General features: G+C 46.8%; 1 protein-coding gene across 1 annotated transcript; it reads right to left on the reverse strand.

Annotated features, from left to right (window-relative positions):
* Positions 1-17699: 17699 nt before the first annotated feature.
* LOC109740169 (uncharacterized) lies at positions 17700-18355 on the reverse strand. The gene has a single exon (XM_020299207.4). The coding sequence runs from the start codon at positions 18164-18166 to the stop codon at positions 17942-17944; it is 225 nt and encodes a 74-aa protein (XP_020154796.1). The 5' UTR covers positions 18167-18355; the 3' UTR covers positions 17700-17941.
* Between the last annotated feature and the right edge of the window lie 660 nt (positions 18356-19015).

Below are 19015 nucleotides of genomic sequence, written 5' to 3' on the forward strand. Positions count from 1 at the left end.
GATGACTAAGAATGAAGTTTGCTAGTTTTCAAGAAAGTTTATGATCTATGCTTTAACATGTGAATAGCTTGTTACTTGATCTTGAGAAGTTTTATGAGATGAACTACTGTTATGACATATAATGATGCTAGAAAAGGTGATTGAAATTATCATTGATCAAACTTATGCACCTGCTAGCATTCACACTTCATAAATTCTTTCTTTTATCATTTACCTACTCGAGGACGAGCAGGAATTAAGCTTGGGGATGCTGATACGTCTCCAACGTATCTATAATTTATGAAGCATTCATGCTATTATATTATCTGTTTTGGATGTTTACGGGCTTTATTATACACTTTTATATTATTTTTGGGACTAACCTATTAACCGGAGGCCCAGCCCATATTGCTGTTTTCTTGCCTATTTCAGTGTTTCGAAGAAAAGGAATATCAGACGGAGTCCAAACGGAATGAAACCTTCGGGAGCGTGATTTTTGGAACGAACGTGATCCAGGAGACTTGGAGTTGAAGTCAAGGAAGCTTCGAGGTGGCCACGAGGGTGGGGCACACGCCCCCCCTACTGGGCGTGCCCCCTGTCTCGTGGGCCCCTCGTGGCTCCCCTACCGACTTCTTTCGCCTATATATGTCCATATACCCTAAAAACATCGGAGAGAACAACAGATCGGGAGTTCCGCCGGTGGCCATCTTCATCATCCCGGCACTCTCCACGATGAGGAGGGAGTAGTTCACCCTCGGGGCTGAGGGTATGTACCAGTAGCTATGTGTTTGATCTCTCTCTCTCATTTTCTTGAGGTGGTACGATCTTGATGTATCGCGAGCTTTGCTATTATAGTTGGATCTTATGATGTTTCTCCCCCTCTACTCTCTTCTAATGAATTGAGTTTTCCCTTTGAAGTTATCTTATCGGATTGAGTCTTTAAGGATTTGAGAACACTTGATGTATGTCTTGTCGTGCTTATCTGTGGTGACAATGGGATATCACGTGATCCACTTGATGTATGTTTTGGTGATCAACTTGCGGGTTCCGCCCATGAACCTATGCATAGGGGTTGGCACACGTTTTCGTCTTGACTCTCCGGTAGATACTTTGGGGTACTCTTTGAAGTACTTTGTGTTGGTTGAATAGATGAATCTGAGATTGTGTGATGCATATCATATAATCATGCCCACGGATACTTGAGGTGACAATAGAGTATCTAGGTGACATTAGGGTTTTGGTTGATTTGTGTCTTAAGGTGTTATTCTAGTACGAACTCTATGATAGATTGAACGGAAAGAATAGCTTCGTGTTATTTTACTACAGACTCTTGAATAGATCGAGCAGAAAGAATAACTTTGAGGTGGTTTCGTACCCTACCATAATCTCTTCGTTTGTTCTCCGCTATTAGTGACTTTGGAGTGACTTTTTGTTGCATGTTGAGGGATAGTTATATGATCCAATTATGTTATTATTGTTGAGAGAACTTGCACTAGTGAAAGTATGAACCCTAGGCCTTGTTTCCTACCATTGCAATACCGTTTACGCTCACTTTTATCATTAGTTGCCTTGCTGTTTTTATATTTTCAGATTACAAATACTCATATCTACTATCCATATTGCACTTGTATCACCATCTCTTCACCGAACTAGTGCACCTATACAATTTACCATTGTATTGGGTGTGTTGGGGACACAAGAGATTCTTTGTTATTTGGTTGCAGGGTTGTTTGGGAGAGACCATCTTCATCCTACGCCTCCCACAGATTGATAAACCTTAGGTCATCCACTTGAGGGAAATTTTCTACTGTCCTACAAACCTCTGCACTTGGAGGCCCAACAACGTCTACACGAAGAAGGTTGTGTAGTAGACATCAGTACCATGAGTATTGTTAGCTTACGGCCAAGATATCCTACAATGCACTTTAGTGCATTCAGGATTTCTAATAGCGAGGAATGCTTAATAGTGAAAGACTGGACCAAAACTGTGAAGGAGGAGTGCAGAGAAGTACTAGGGGGCAGCAATCAGAAGCGCAGCCCATGATTAGGAGACAGGTTCATCTGCATGCTCCAACTTGATGAAGGAGGAGTGCTACACATGTTTTATGTTATTTTACCTGGGAGAGAGCAGCGGGAGTGATTAGCTAGCTAGAAATGAGTTTGAAGATGATGATGTGCTACACTATGACTATGATGATTAAATAGCTAGTGTTGGTGGTAATGACTATGATGATTATTATTAGCCAGTGTTGGTGGTGATTAGATAGCTACCGCATCTAGTGTTGGTGGTGATTAGCTAGCTAGAATGAGTTTGAAGATGATGATGTGTACTGTTGGTGGTAATGACTATGATGATGATTAAATAGCTACTGTTGGTGGTAATGACTATGATGAAAATAGCTTGTGTTGGTGGATTAGATTCAAGTGGAGGCAACATGTGGTGCACATCGAAAATACTACTAGTCCAAACTAGATCAAGTTTGGATTAGTAGTATACTTTTGACATGCACCACATGTTCCCTCCACTTAAACCTAATCCACCTTCTTCATTTGACACACTGTTATGGACATATTGATATAACAGCCTCATAATTGGTATTGTACCAAAATTTGTATAACGACATATAAATACACTAAAAATTAAAAAAAATGAGAAAAAGAATACTAGTAGCGATGGAGAGGAAACACGCTACTACTAGCTATATTAGCAGTAGCGCTGGTGTGAACAAACGATGGTGCTATATGTCTTACCAGCAGCGCGTGTAGCACGCGCTACTGCTAAGGAATAGCTGTAGCGCCTTATCAGTAGTGCGCCCTCCCGCGCTAGTGATAAGCAAAATACCCGCGCTACTGCTAGGGTTTTCCCTAGTAGTGAGGAGCCCAATGATCAGGATCCCCACACACATGACAAACACCTTTCTTCTTGTCATTCTTCTTCTTGAAATTCGTGTGCTGCACAGCCTTGTTCTTCCCATCAAACTTTGCTTTACCATCAAACTTGCCCTTGTTCTTGAACTTGTGGGGCTGGAAGTTCTTCTTCTGTACCAGATTGGCACTAGAGCCTCCCTCAATACCTCGAGCACGGCTGTCCTTTGCTCTCGCCTTTTCTTCCACATCAAGAGTACCAATGAGATCCGGAATGGAAAACTCCTGCCTCTTATGCTTCAGTGAGGTAGCAAAGTTCCTCCACATGGGAGGAAGCTTAGTGATGATACCTCCGGCAATAAACTTGTCCGGTAGGATACAATTAAAGTGCTCAAGTTCTCTAGCAAATGACTGTATCTCATGAGCTTACTCAACCACGGAGCGCTCTTCAGTCATCCTGTAGTCATAGAATTGCTCCATGATGTACAGCTTAGTGCCAGCATCCGAGACCCCAAACTTGGCCTCGAGTGCATCCCACATATCTTTTCCATTATCAATTGACACATAAGCATCAACTATGTTCTCACCAAGAACACTCAAGAGAGCAGCCTTAAATAGGGTATCCATTTTCTGAAAAGCTTGTGCCTGTTGAGCATCTTGCTCTCCTTCAGGTTTGCCAAGAGTGGCATCATAGCCACTCATGGTTTGAAACCATAAGACTGCTCTCACGCGCCACCTCTTATAGTGGATACCCTCAAACATAGGAGGTCTCATGGAAGCAGCAAAACCACTTGGGGTAAATTGCCTATCATAAGGTTTTTGGATTGTTGGAAATATGAGCAATTTACCATATGATTTTATTAACGGAAATACTAGATAAAGCATGACTAAAATAGCAGAGATAAAGCAAGTCATGCGATCTGACAGAGAGAAGGTAAATAACATCTACATATATGAACTAGAGCCGAACATATCTAGAATAGAGAGTAGAACAAGGAACTGCGACAGGGCCTCTAATAGGAAAAGCAAGAACACGTACGGGACAGCAGCAGCAACAGTAGCACTGGACTTGGGGTCGGTGTCCTCGGTAGCCATGTCGTCGAGGAGGTTGTCGACGTCGGGGAAGTAGTCGTCGGAGTCCGGGGCGTCCGTGACGAAGAAGTCAGTAGTCGCGCTGACCGCTCCCCAAAAACCTTATCACCCTTCTCCCGTACAGGACTCAAAAGGCGCGATTTCGGAGGCCTACTGTCCCGACCTGCGGTGCACGCCGCAAGCCGGGATGGGGAAGATCGTAGCAGCAGCGCAGTGCTCAGGAACCGGTGGCGAGAGGAAGAAGTAGTTCTGGTGCGTCTCTCTGAGAGGAGCGACCTCTCACTCCCACAACCCACGGCGCGGCGCGGCGCGGCGCGGCGGGGCGGGGCGGGCGGCGGAGGAGGAGCGCGCGTGGATGTCCCTCTTGTTCTCATGCTCATACAAGTGGGGAAAGAACCTCCCTTATAAAGAGGTTCAAATCCCTCTAAACTAGCAATGTGGGACTAAACTTTAGTTCCACCTCTTGCCTTGCACGAATGGGCTGCGTGGGCCTCTAGGATTTATTTAGGAATTTCTGAAACTGCTATTGGGCTAGGCCCAAATAGACAAAAATTCCAGCATATCCAAGGCCTGCTTTTGTCCACCCACTTGAACCATAGCCATTGAAGACGGAGGGCTTTAGTGAATTAGTTCAGATTGAGCACGCCTAGTGTTGAGTATATTGATTATTAGGAAGTATAGGATAGACTAGGATTCGGTCCTGCCTTGTCTTGTACTCCAAGTTGATCCTTATACTCCTATATATACGCCAATGAGGCTAAAGCAATACAACGAACATTACACCAATCCCTCTCTCCTTTCTAACATGGTATCAACCTAATCGATCCAACCCTAGCCGTCGCCCGCCGCTTCCGCCCCGCACGCCGCCCCAGGGGCGGTCGGCCTCCATGACCGCCACCGGGGGCCGCGCCGCCCGTACCTAGGGTTCGTCCGCCGGTCGTGTCGACCGGCTGCCCTAGAGATTCTTTTTCCCGATCTTTGATCCGGGTTTTTCTCTCTCTCTCTCGCCGGTCGATTTGATCGGCGTCTATTTTTTATGTTTTCCGATCTATTTTTTATGTTTTCCGATCTATACTCGCCCTAGTAGTATACTTTTTTATGTTCGCTCGCCGTCGACTCTCACGCCCCTCTACTCCGACACCGGCATCGACTACATCGGCCACTTCATCAACTGTGCGGCCGACGCGGCCAGCTCCGCCATCTCCGCACGTGATTCTCCGTCGATGCTCGTCGCCTTCATCGATCTGGAATCCTCCGTCAACCCCGTCTTCGACAAGCTCGGCTGCATCACCCTCGACCCGAGCGCTGGCTGCTGATCTATGCCATGTAGCCCCACACACGCGTTGGATACAGCGGCCTAGGCCCTACGTGGGTGCTGCGTGGGTCTTCCCACGTCCCACAAAGAGGCATGCATCCGTGTTGTTGGCCGGTCATGCTAGTGCTTGGTCTCCTGGCCCACACTGGTGTGAGTCATCTTGCACAGCGCGTGTCCATGCTAGACCACTCATCGGCTCCTGTTACATCTGACGACAACGCACGGCGAGCAGCTACTACAACCTCGCGGGCGTTTGGACTGATCATCCAAGCGAACGCGATTCACTCCATCTGCGCCGCGCAGTCGATCTGATCAATCGTTCCGCGCACGCCTCCATGGAATTTCCATAAAGATTGTCATCGGGCATGCGCACCTCTCCACCGATCGAGCAATGGGCTGCCGCTGCGTCGCCCCGTCGGGCCGCAGTGCCGTTGCCCCGTGGTTCTTCTCCCGGCTGCACCGACCCGCGTCACCGCTGCGTCGCCCCTTCGGGTCGTAGTGCCGTGGCCCGCGGTCCCCCGCCGCCCCGAGGCCGTCCACTCCAGGCCGTCCCGTGGCTGCACCGACCGTCGCGCCGCCACTGCGTCGCCTCATCGAGCCATAGCGAGCGTGGCACGCGGTCCACGCCGCTGCCCCGAGACCATTCCCGCGGTTGCACCGATTCGAGTTTCCCTGCTGCGCCACCCCTACGGGCCGTAGCGCCGCGGCCCGCGGTCCCCGCCGCCGCCCCGAGGTCTTCCCGTCGTTGTTGTCGGTGTCAAAACCGGCGGATCTCAGGTAGGGGGTCCCGAACTGTGCGTCTAAGGCTAATGGTAACAGGAGGCAGGGGACACGATGTTTACCCAGGTTCGGGCCCTCTCTATGGAGGTAATACCCTACTTCCTGCTTGATTGATCTTGATGAATATGAGTATTACAAGAGTTGATCTACCACGAGATCGTAATGGCTAAAACCCTAGAAGTCTAGCCTATGTGATTATGATCGCCTCTACGGACTGAACCCTCCGGTTTATATAGACACCGGAGGGGACTAGGGTTATACAAAGTCGGTTACAGAGAAAGGAATCTACATATCCGAATCACCAAGCTTGCCATCCACGCAAAGGAGAGTCCCATCCGGACACGGGAATAAGTCTTCTATCTTGTATCTTCATAGCCCAACAGTCCGGCCCATGTTAATAGTCCGGCCGTCCGAGGACCCCTTAATCCAGGACTCCCTCAGTCGCCCCGACCTGCCCGCCGCCACTGTGTCGCCCCTTCGGGCCATAGCATCGCGGCCCACGGTCCACCGCCGTCCCCGCGCGTTGACTTCCTGTGGCATGCGCCGCGCCGCCTCCTTTGGCGCGAGAACGCCACCGTCCGGGCCGGTCTTCGTCATGCTGGCAGGCTTCTTCGCCTACTTCGAGCCCCGCCGGCGCGCTCCTAACCTAGCCACCGCCGCCGTCAGGCCGCCGCCGCCGCTCTACTTTGGCCGCTGCCGCCGTTACCCCCATAGCCGCAGCCGCCCGTCCACCTTCTTCGTCTTCGTCGAGCACCAGCCTGTCGCTAGCGTCACCGTCATCTACCCCAACCACTTCGTATACTCCGACAACCGCGGGCGACATCGGCCCTGCGCCGATTGCCTGATAACCCGCAAGTATACGGGATCAATTGTAGCCTCTTTCGATAAGTAAGAGCGTCAAACCCAACGAGGAGCTAAAGGTAGAACAAATACTCTCTCAAGTCCTATCTGCCACTGATACGACTCTATGCACGCTTAGTGTTCGCTTTACCTAGAACAAGTATGAAACTAGAAATACTTTGTAGGTGTTGTTGGATAAGTTTGCAAGATAATAAAGAGCACGTAAATATAAACTAGGGGCTGTTTAGATAAAGAAGCTATAAAGTAAATATAACGAGTGTGGAAAAGTGGTGGTAGGAGTTGTGAAATTGTCCCTAAGCAATTGACTACTTTACTAGACCGATAGCAAGTTTTATGTGGGAGAGGCCACTGCTAGCATGTCATCCCTGACTTGGAATTCTATGCACTTATGATTGGAACTATTAGCAAGCATCCGCAACTACTAACGTTCATTAAGGTAAAACCCAACCATAGCATTAAGATATATTGGTCCCCCTTAATCCCGTATGCATCAATTTCTATGCTAGGTAGAAGCTTCTGTCACTCTTGCCCTCCAATACATAGTCCTATGAACATACAACTAACCCTATGGTGTGATCCACGCGCGCGCTCATATGATGGGCACCAAAGGACAGCAACATAACCACAAGCAAATTAAACCAATCATAGCAATTCATCAACCACCGATAGGACAACGAAAATCTACTCAGACATCATAGGATGGCAACACATCATTGGATAATAATATGAAGCGTAAAGCACCATGTTCAAGTAGAGGGTACAGCGGGTTGCGGGAGAGTGGACCGCTGTAGATAGAGGGGGAAGGTGATGGAGATGTTGGTGAAGATGGCGGAGGTGTTGGTGTAGATCGCGGTGATGATGATGGCCCCCGGCGGCGTTCCGGCGCCACCGGAAGCAAGGGGGAGAGAGCCCCCCTTCTTCTTCTTCTTCTTCTTCCTTGACCTCCTCCCTAGATGGGAGAAGGGTTTCCCCTCTGGTCCTTGGCTCCCATGGCATGGGAGGGGTGAGAGCTCCTCCGAGATTGGATCTATCTCTCTGTTTCTGCATTCTCCCCTTCTGCCTTTCCACCGTTTCGTATATATATATATATGAAGATCCGTAACTCCGATTGGATTGAAACCTTCGCCCAGATTTTTCTCTGAAAATTAGCTTTCTTGCGGCCGAAGAAGAGCAGCAACCGCCTTACAGGTGGCCCACGAGGGTCAGGGGCGCGCCAAGTGAAAGTGGCGCGTGGGCCACCCTTGTGGCCACCTCGGGCACCGTCTCGCGTTGATTCTTCTTCCCATATTCCCCAAATATTCCAAAAATATTCTCCGTCCGTTCTTATCCTGTTTGGACTCTGTTTGATATGGGTTTCCTGCGAAACATAAAACATGCAATAAACAGGAACTGGCACTAGGCACTGGATCAATATGTTAGTCCCAAAAATAATATAAAAAGTTGGCAAAAGTATATGAAAGTTGAAGAATATTGGCATGGAACAATCTAAAATTATAGATACGACGGAGACATATCAGCATCCCCAAGCTTAATTCATGCTCGTCCTCGAGTAGGTAAATGATAAAAAAGATAATTTTTGATGGGGAATGCTACCTAGCATAATCTTGATCATATATCTAATCATGGCATGAATATTAAGACACGAGTGATTCAAGGCAATAGTCTACCATTTGACATAAAAACAATAATACTTCAAGCCTACTAATAAAGCAATCATGTCTTTTCAAAATAACATGGCCAAAGAAAGTTATCCCTACAAAATCATATAGTCTGGCTATGCTCCATCTTCACCACACAAAATGTTCACATCATGCACAACCCCGATGACAAGCCAAGCAATTGGTTCATACTTTTTAACGCGCTTCAGCTTTTTCAACCCTCACGCAATACATGAGCGCAAGCCATGGACATAGCACTTTAGGTGGAATAGAATATGATGATGGGGGTTATGTGGAGAAGACAAAAAAAAGAGAAAGTCTCACATCGACGCGGCTAATCAACGGGCTATGGAGATGCCCATCAATTGATGTCAATGCGAGGAGTAGGGATTGCCATGCAACGGATGCACTAGATCTATAAGTGTATGAAAGCTCAAACTGGAAACTAAGTGGGTGTGCATCCAACTTGCTTGCTCATGAAGACCTAGGGCATTTGAGGAAGCCCATCGTTGGAATATACAAGCCAAGTTCTATAATGAAAAATTCCCACTAGTATATGAAAGTGATAACTCAAGAGCTCTCTATATGAAGAACATGGTGCTACTTTGAAGCACAAGTGTGGAAAAAGAGGATAGTAGCATTGTCCCTTTTTATATATATTTTTCTTTTTTTTTTGCGGGCTTCTTTGGCCCCCTTTTTATTTAGGCTTCATTGACCTCTTTTTTTGGTACAATGCTCTATTAATGATGATCATCACACTTCTATTTACTTGCAACTCAATATTACAACTCGATACTAGAACAAAGATATGACTCTATATGAATGCCTCCAGCAGTGCACCGGGATGTGCAATGATCTAGCGTAGCAATGACATCAAAAAATGGACAAGCCATGAAAACATCATGCTAGATATCTTACGATCATGCAAAGCAATATGACAATAAATGCTCAAGTCATGTATATGATGATGCTGAAAGTTGCATGGCAATATATCTCGGAATGGCTATGGAAATGCCATGATAGGTAGGTATGGTGGCTGTTTTGAGGAAGATATAAGGAGGCTTATATGTGATAGAGTGTATCGTATCACGTGGTTTGGATGCACTGGCGAAGTTTGCACCAACTCTCGAGGTGAGAAAGGGCAATGCACGGTACCGAAGAGGCTAGCAATGACGGAAGGGTGAGAGTGCGTATAATCCATGGACTCACATTAGTCATAAAGAACTCATATACTTATTGCAAAAGTTTATTTTCCCTCGAAGCAAGGTACTACTACGCATGCTCCTAGGGGGATAGATTGGTAGGAAAAGACCATCGCTCGTCCCCGACCGCCACTCATAAGGAAGACAATCAATAAATACCTCCTGCTCCGACTTCGTTACATAACAGTTCACCATACGTGCATGCTACGGGAATCACAAACTCCAACACAAGTATTTCTACAATCCACAACTACCCACTAGCATGACTCTAATATCACCATCTTTATATCGCAAAACTATTGCAAGGAATCAAACATATCATATTCAGCGATCTACAAGTTTTGTGTAGGATTTTATGACTAACCATGTGAATGACCAATTCCTGTCATCTCTCTCAATAGATATAAGTGAAGCAAGAGAGTTTAATTCTTTCTACAAAAGATATACCCACGCTATAAAAAATATAAGTGAAGCAAAAGAGCATTCTACAAATGGCGGTTTTCTATGTAAAGAGAAACAGGCAATCCAAACTTCAAATGATATAAGTGAAGCACATGAAGCATTCTATAAAGCCATACTCAAAAGATTTAAGTGAAGTGCAATGAGCATTCTATAAATCAACCAAGGCCTATCTCATACCAGCATGGTGCATAAAAGAAAAATTAAAACTAAATGCAAAAGCCGCTCCAAGATTTGCACATATCGCATGAACGAAACGAATACAAAAACATACCGATACTTGTTGAAGAAAGAGGGGATGCCTTCCGGGGCATCCCCAAGCTTAGACGCTTGAGTCTCCTTGAATATTTACTTGGCGTGCCTTGGGCATCCCCAAGCTTGAGCTCTTGCCTCTCTTCCTTTTCCTCATATCGAGACCTCCTCGATCAAACACTTCATCCACACAAAACTTCAACAGAAAAGTCGGCAAGATCCGTTAGTATAATAAAGCAAATCACTACTCTAAGTACTGTAGCAAACCAATTCATATTTTGTTTTTGCATTGTGTCTACTGCAATATAACTTTTCCATGGCTTAATCCACTGATATAAATTGATAGTTTCATCAAAACAAGCAAACTATGCATCAAAAACAGAATCTGTCAAAAACAGAACAGTCTGTAGCAATCTGAACATCCACCATACTTCTGGTACCCCAAAAATTCTACCAAAATTAGGAAACATAAACAATTTGTACATCAAGACAGTGCAAAAAGAATCAGAACCGTTTGACGTCCCAGCAAAAAATGTAAAATGGCGAACTACAGCCAAAGTTTATGTCCTGCACCGTACAAACCAACAAGCATTGTAAACATCCTAAAGGCAAACCTTGGCACATTATTTTTATAATACAATGGAATTGTACAAGGGGATAATTATTTTTGTTGAAAAGTTTCTGTCATCAAGATTCACAAAGTTTCGATGAGCATGAACAAAGTCAAAGGCTAGCTCCCACTTCAACAATGCTTGTCTCTCTCACTCTCACTTTCCTTTTTGAAAAGTTTTGGGTTCCCCTCTTTATTTTTTTTTGTTTTTAAACTATATTGAAGCACTCAACAGAAATAAATGACTCTCTAAAACTTTCGGGTTGTCTGCCTGGCAGCGCTTTCTTTAAAGCCATTAAGCTAGGCATATAGTGCTCAAGTAATGGATCCACCCGGATCCCAAGGTATATCAAAGCCAATTTTAATTAACAATGATTTGTGATTTAGTAGTGAGCACAAAGTAACATATATCATGCAACAACGAAGTCTAACTCTCTTCCTATGCATCGGCATGTCATAAAAGAACAATTCATGCACACCAAGTAAAGGCCAATGCATAGTATAAATAGTTTCTTGCAATTTTATCGTATTGGAAACATAGAGAGGTGGAGATATAGTTCCTCTCTCATAATAATTGCAAGTAGGAGCAGCAAGCACATGCATATTACATTCATCAAAATTATCATGCGCAATGGTAAAAGGCAACCCATCAATATAATCCTTAATAAGCACAACCTTCTCCGATATAGTGTAGTTTGGAGAATTCAAAAAGATAATAGGACTATCATGCGTGGGTGCAATAGCAACAATTTCATGTTTAACATAAGGAACTATAGCAAGTTCATCTCCATAATCATCATTCATATTGGCATCTTGGCCACAAGCATAGCAAGCATCATCAAAAAGGGATATTTCAAGAGAATCAACGGGATCATAACAATCATCATAGCAATCATCCTTCGGTAAGCACGAAGGGGAATTAAACAATGTATGAATTGAAGAGTTACTCTCATTAGAAGTGGGCACGGGTAGCTAATCCGCTCTTCCTCCTTTTGTTCTTCGCTCTCCTCATCATCTTTTTCATCCAATGAGCACACAGTTTCATCAATTTCTTCTTCCATAGACTCCTGCAAAATATTAGTCTCTTCTTGGACAGCGGAGAATTCCTCAATATATGGTTTAACATAGGCATTAGAAGCATAATTATCATAACAATATTCAAGTATGGCAAAAATTTCAGATTTGTAAACAGTGGCATCATACTTTTCAATCAAAGAAGCAATTTCATAAGCACCCTTAAAAGCAACAAATTCCTCAGTTTGTTGAACATCATAGTAATTATAAACACCCTTAGCATATGAAGATACGGTTCCATTATCAATAAACTTACATTGGTAGGGAAGGTGTTTCTTAGAGTTTTCAGAACAACAAGTAACATCATATATTTCACATAAATTCCAAGCATAGCATTGCAAACGATGAATTTGATCCAGTAAAAGTTTCCCTTTTTCAGATATACGGTGTCGCACATAACAAGCATGCTCATCTAAAGATTTGCCCTCAACTAAGCTAGTTGGGGTTTCAGCACGAGCACGTAGGGATCGAAGATGATCCAAGTAAAAAGCTTCAGGAGTGTGATAGATTTTGAGTGGTTCTTCAACCATTGGTGTAGTAGGTACAACTAATTTTTTTGGTATTTTGCGTTTCCTACCCATAACTAAAGATAGAAAGCAACTAAGAACAGCAAATAAAAATTACTTAGTGATAAAGCAAACAAGCACACACGAGAATATTCACCCCACGCTATTGCTCCCCGGCAACGGCGCCAGAAAAAGGTCTTGATAACCCGCAAGTATACGGGATCAATTGTAGCCTCTTTCGATAAGTAAGAGTGTCGAACCCAACGAGGAGCTAAAGGTAGAACAAATACTCTCCCAAGTCCTATCTACCACTGATACGACTCTACGCACGCTTAGTGTTCGCTTTACCTAGAACAAGTATGAAACTAGAAGTACTTTGTAGGTGTTGTTGGATAGGTTTGCAAGATAATAAAGAGCACGTAAATATAAACTAGGGGCTGTTTAGATAAAGAAGCTATAAAGTAAATATAACGAGTGTGGAAAAGTGGTGGTAGGAGTTGTGAAATTGTCCCTAAGCAATTGACTACTTTACTAGACCGATAGCAAGTTTTATGTGGGAGAGGCGACTGCTAGCATGTCATCCCTGACTTGGAATTCTATGCACTTATGATTGGAACTATTAGCAAGCATACGAAACTACTAACGTTCATTAAGGTAAAACCCAACCATAGCATTAAGATATATTGGTCCCCCTTCAATCCCGTATGCATCAATTTCTATGCTAGGTAGAAGCTTCTGTCACTCTTGCCCTCCAATACATAGTCCTATCAACATACAACTAACCCTATGGTGTGATCCACGCGCGCGCTCATATGATGGGCACCAAAGGACAGCAACATAACCACAAGCAAATTAAACCAATCATAGCAATTCATCAACCACCGATAGGACAACAAAAATCTACTCAGACATCATAGGATGGCAACACACCATTGGATAATAATATGAAGCGTAAAGCACCATGTTCAAGTAGAGGGTACAGCGGGTTGCGGGAGAGTGGACCGCTGTAGATAGAGGGGGAAGGTGATGAAGATGTTGGTGAAGATGGCGGAGGTGTTGGTGTAGATCGCGGTGATGATGATGGCCCCCGGCGGCGTTCGGGCGCCACCGGAAGCAAGGGGGAGAGAGCCCCCCTTCTTCTTCTTCCTTGACCTCCTCCCTAGATGGGAGAAGGGTTTCCCCTCTGGTCCTTGGCTCCCATGGCGTGGGAGGGGCGAGGGCCCCTCCGCGATTGGATCTATCTCTCTGTTTCTCTCTGTTTCTGCGTTCTCCCCTTCTGCCTTTTCACCGTTTCGTCTATATATGGAGATCCGTAACTCCGATTGGATTGAAACATTAGCCCAGATTTTTCTCCGAAAATTAGCTTTCTTGCGGCCGAAGAAGAGCAGCAACCGCCTTACAGGTGGCCCACGAGGGTCAGGGGCGCGCCCAGTGAAAGTGGGCGCGTGGGCCACCCTTGTGGCCACCTCGGGCACCGTCTCGCGTTGATTCTTCTTCCCATATTCTCCAAATATTCCAAAAATATTCTCCGTCCGTTTTTATCCCGTTTGGACTCCATTTGATATGGGTTTCCTGCGAAACATAAAACATGCAACAAACAGGAACTGTCACTGGGCACTGGATCAATATGTTAGTCCCAAAAATAATATAAAAAGTTGCCAAAAGTATATGGAAGTTGAAGAATATTGGCATGGAACAATCAAAAATTATAGATACGACGAAGACGTATCATTGCCGCCGCAGCCGTCGTCGAGTTTTTCTCTACTGGCCCCTTCGACTTCTTTGACATGGCGTACAGCTCGTGCAGGTCCCTCGTCTACGCATGCCCGGTGCGGGCAACACCGATGCGTGCCTTCGTGCACGACGTGTCCCTGGCCCTGGCAAGCCTGGTGCGGCGCTTCGTTAACTTCTTCTTCGTCCGTCTACGCATGCCCGATGCTGGCAACACCGATGCATGCCTTCGTCCACGACGTGTCCCCGGGCTTGGCACACCCGCCGCGATGCCTCGTCAACAACGTCTTCTTTTCGGCGCACCTCTACTTCGACACCACTGTGCTCGTGCTAACTTGGCGGCTCCTTGCGCACGCGGCTCCACGGCGACTTCCTCGACACCGGCCACCCCGACTCGACATCGACCACGGCATTCTTCGCACGTCTACCTCGACCACGGCTCTACCACACACGCTCTCGGCTACCTTGACAAACGGCACAAAGGGCTACCGCCTTGCTTGAGTAAACCTCGCCGGTTTTCACTCTAGCCATGACTTCCGCGATGTGTCGACCGTTACGACTGTGGGGGAGGGGGGGTCCGTCCGCTTGCCTTCGGATTCTTCTCCAGTCTCACCGTCTGGGTCGCTACCGTTGTGACTGCGGGGGGATGTTGAGTATATTGATTATTCGGAAGTATAGGATAGACTAGGATTCGGTCTTGCCTTGTCTTGTACTCCAAGTTGATTTTTATACTCCTATATATACACCCACGAGGCTAAAGCAATACAACGAACATTACACCAATCCCTCTCTCCTTTCTAACACCTAGGCCACCGAAGTGCTTACTTAGGCTTGCAGACGGGATCCCCATTGATCTTGCATTTTCCTATCAAAATTTTGTCCGTATCTACCCAAAAACACGCTGAAGGCTGTCAATTGCGTTTAGTGTTGGAAATATGCCCTAGAGGCAATAATAAAATGGTTATTATTATATTTCTTTGTTCATGATAATTGTCTATTGTTCATGCTATAATTGTGTTATCCGGAAATCGTAATACATGTGTGAATACATAGACCACAACGTGTCCCTAGTAAGCCTCTAGTTGACTAGCTCGTTGATCAACAGATAGTCATGGTTTCCTGACTATGGACATTAGATGTCATTGATAACGGGATCACATCATTACGAGAATGATGTGATGGACAAGATCCAATCTTAAGCATAGCTCAAAGATCGTGTAGTTCGTTTGCTAGAGCTTTTCCAATGTCAAGTATCTTTTCCTTAGACCATGAGATCGTGTAACTCCCGGATGCCGTAGGAGTGCTTTGGGTGTGCCAAACGTCACAACGTAACTGGGTGACTATAAAGGTACACTACGGGTATCTCTAAAAGTGTCTGTTGGGTTGACACGGATCGAGATTGGGATTTGTCACTCCGTATGACGGAGAGGTATCTCTGGGCCCACTCGGTAATGCATCATCATAATGAGCTCAATGTGACTAAGGAGTTAGCCACGGGATCATGCATTACGGTACGAGTAAAGAGACTTGCCGGTAACGAGATTGAACAAGGTATTGGGATACCGACGATCGAATCTCGGGCAAGTAACATACCGATTGACAAAGGGAATTGTATACGGGATTGATTGAATCCTCGACATCGTGGTTCATCCGATGAGATCATCGTGGAACATGTGGGAGCCAACATGGGTATCCAGATCCCGCTGTTGGTTATTGACCGGAGAGGCGTCTCGGTCATGTCTGCATGTCTCCCGAACCCGTAGGGTCTACACACTGGTTCGGTGACGCTAGGGTTGTAGAGATATTAGTATGCGGAAACCCGAAAGTTGTTCGGAGTCCCGGATGAGATCCCGGACGTCACGAGGAGTTCCGGAATGGTCCGGAGGTGAAGAATTATATATAGGAAGTCAAGTTTCGGCCACCGGGAAAGTTTCGGGGGTCACCGGTATTGTACCGGGACCACCGAAAGGGTCCCGGGGGTCCACCGGGTGGGGCCACCTGTCCCGGAGGGCCCCATGGGCTGAAGTGGGAGGGGAACCAGCCCCTAGTGGGCTAGGGCGCCCCCCCTTGGGCCTCCCCCTGCGCCTAGGGTTGGAAACCCTAGGGGTGGGGGGCGCCCCACTTGACTTGGGGGGGAAGTTTCCCCCCTTGGCCGCCCCCCCCCCCCCCCCATAGATGGGATCCCAGGGCCGGCGCCCCCCCCAGAGGGCCTATATATAGTGGGGGGAAGGGAGGGCAGCAGCATAACAGCCCCTGGCGCCTGCCTCTCCCCCTGCAACACCTCTCCCTCTCGCAGAAGTTTGGCAAAGCCCTGCCGAGATCCCCGCTACTTCCATCACCACGCCGTCGTGCTGCTGGATCTCCATCAACCTCTCCTTCCCCCTTGCTGGATCAAGAAGGAGGAGACGTCGCTGCTCCGTACGTCTGTTGAACGCGGAGGTGCCGTCCGTTCGGCACTCGGTCATCGGTGATTTGGATCACGGTGAGTACGACTCCATCAACCCCGTTCATTAGAACGCTTCCGCTCGCGATCTACAAGGGTATGTAGATGCACTCCTTTCCCCTCGTTGCTAGTATACTCCATAGATGGATCTTGGTGATGCGTAGGAAATTTTAAAATTCTGCTATGATCCCCAACATTTAGCACCTCCACGGGGATGTCGAGAGGCGTGAGCACTTTGGCATACATGCATTTCTGTCTCTCAACTCTCAACGAAGAAGATCATAGACCGTGACCGAAAGAGCAGAGGTGGCTATGTATCTTGTATTTCAAACTGTCGAAGTGTCAAAACGTATATTTTGGTATATACGTCTTATATATTTTAAGAGAGTAGTATAGTAGTAGTAGTAACAGTTCTGCCATATGCAGAGTACTCGCCATATGCATTACCGTGACCGAGTTGTGGAATGGCGCATGTTTTTTTAAGGAGGATGACCCCAGCCTCTGCATCTGAAGGATGCATGTAGTCATTTTATTGATTATTCTCGAAAACCTTACAAAGTATTACAACAATATGACTGAATCCGTCATCTTGGCAACGTATGCCACTACTCCTATTCAAATGATGAAGGGGTGCTAGCTGGGCCAAATAACCAAACCACTCACCTAAGCCTATCATCAAAAGCCGGAAGCCCCAGCCGAGCCACATACCGGGTCTGAGGCACAGACCGATCTGACGCACTCACATGTGTCATCGCCGCCATCTTTCACAGATCCGTCTTCAGGGCAGATTGACGCACCCCACAGGTCCTATCCAAATGTGGAATGGCGCATGTAACTTCTTCCAAACATAAGTAGCACTACTTCGTTCTGAATTTCAGAGAAGAGAGCATGCATGTTGAAGCACCTCGATCGGCACACCCAAACTGCACATGTTTCAGTTCGGGAATTCAGAAGACTACACACAGAGACACAAACAAACAAACCAACACCCTATTTACTTATTTATTTGATTTGATTAGAAACAATCAATCAACAACACAAGCTGACGGACCAGGTTGCATTATTACATCGTACACACAGCCAGGAGGGGATCAGAGACGAGACCAGAACAGGATTAGATGGGGATGGCTCTGGTGACGCGGGGGTAGACGACCCTGGCGGGGTGGCCCATGATGCGGCGGCCCTTGCGATGGCGGAACAGGTACACCGCCGCGCCCAGCGGCCACTCAACCACGCCGGTGACCACGAAGGCCACGAACCCCAGGGTCGGCCCGACCACCTTGCACCGGCAGGGGTTGCTCCGAGTCCCGCACTGCACGCACGACGGCACGAACGGCATCGCTGCTCTCCTCTACTTGCTCAAAAGCTCAAGTCTCCTCTGTTTCTCCGATCGATTTTTGGTGGCTGATTGCTCGCTGGGGCGTTCGTTCTAGCCGTATGCTGTGGGTGGTGATGGAGGCATGGTGCACGGCCGTCATCACGCTATATAGGGGCTTCGCGCCGGGGACGCGCGGCGGCGACGGGTGTACGTGGGGGCGCTAGCAACTGCTTTTGCTGAGGTTGCAGATGGCGGGCCGTGACTAGCACCATGGTTGACTGCCGCGTTGCGTAGGAGAAGCGCCGAACGAATCCTGAGCTCACACGTGTATCCTTGCTGTTCGCTCCTTGGAGGTTTCTGGAACCTGATCTCCTCACGCGAGGCACTCCTTGCACACGAAAGCGTAATAGGGTATCTCTCCAACACGCCGTGAACTAAATCGGACACGTCCGCATATACACGCTACGACACGTTCGCGGACATTGTACCCCATTCAATACAAATGCATCAAATAAAGCGGACATGTATTTTCATCAATATTTAGATTTTTTTTTTTACATAGAAAACGACTGTAGCCTACTCTTCGCCGGTCGTGGACACATCTGTGTTATACATCCTGCTATTCGCCGGGCATGTGCACCTCCATGTTTCATGTTCTACTCTTCTTCATCAGAGTCTGCCGCCTAGCTGTCGGCGTCATTAGTGGAGGTAAAGAAAAAAAAAACTAGACCAATAGGGGAGGAGCCCCTGCGGCTTTTTTAATTAACACAAGAGCAATATGTCAGACGACCATAGGGTTCGAACCCGCACCGGTGGGAGCACGCAACTGCACTCCCACCACTGGGTAGGAGCCCATATATCCACATCGGT

This window comes from Aegilops tauschii, chromosome 5 (assembly GCF_002575655.3).
Source record: "Aegilops tauschii subsp. strangulata cultivar AL8/78 chromosome 5, Aet v6.0, whole genome shotgun sequence".
Classification (NCBI taxonomy): Eukaryota; Viridiplantae; Streptophyta; class Magnoliopsida; order Poales; family Poaceae; genus Aegilops; species Aegilops tauschii.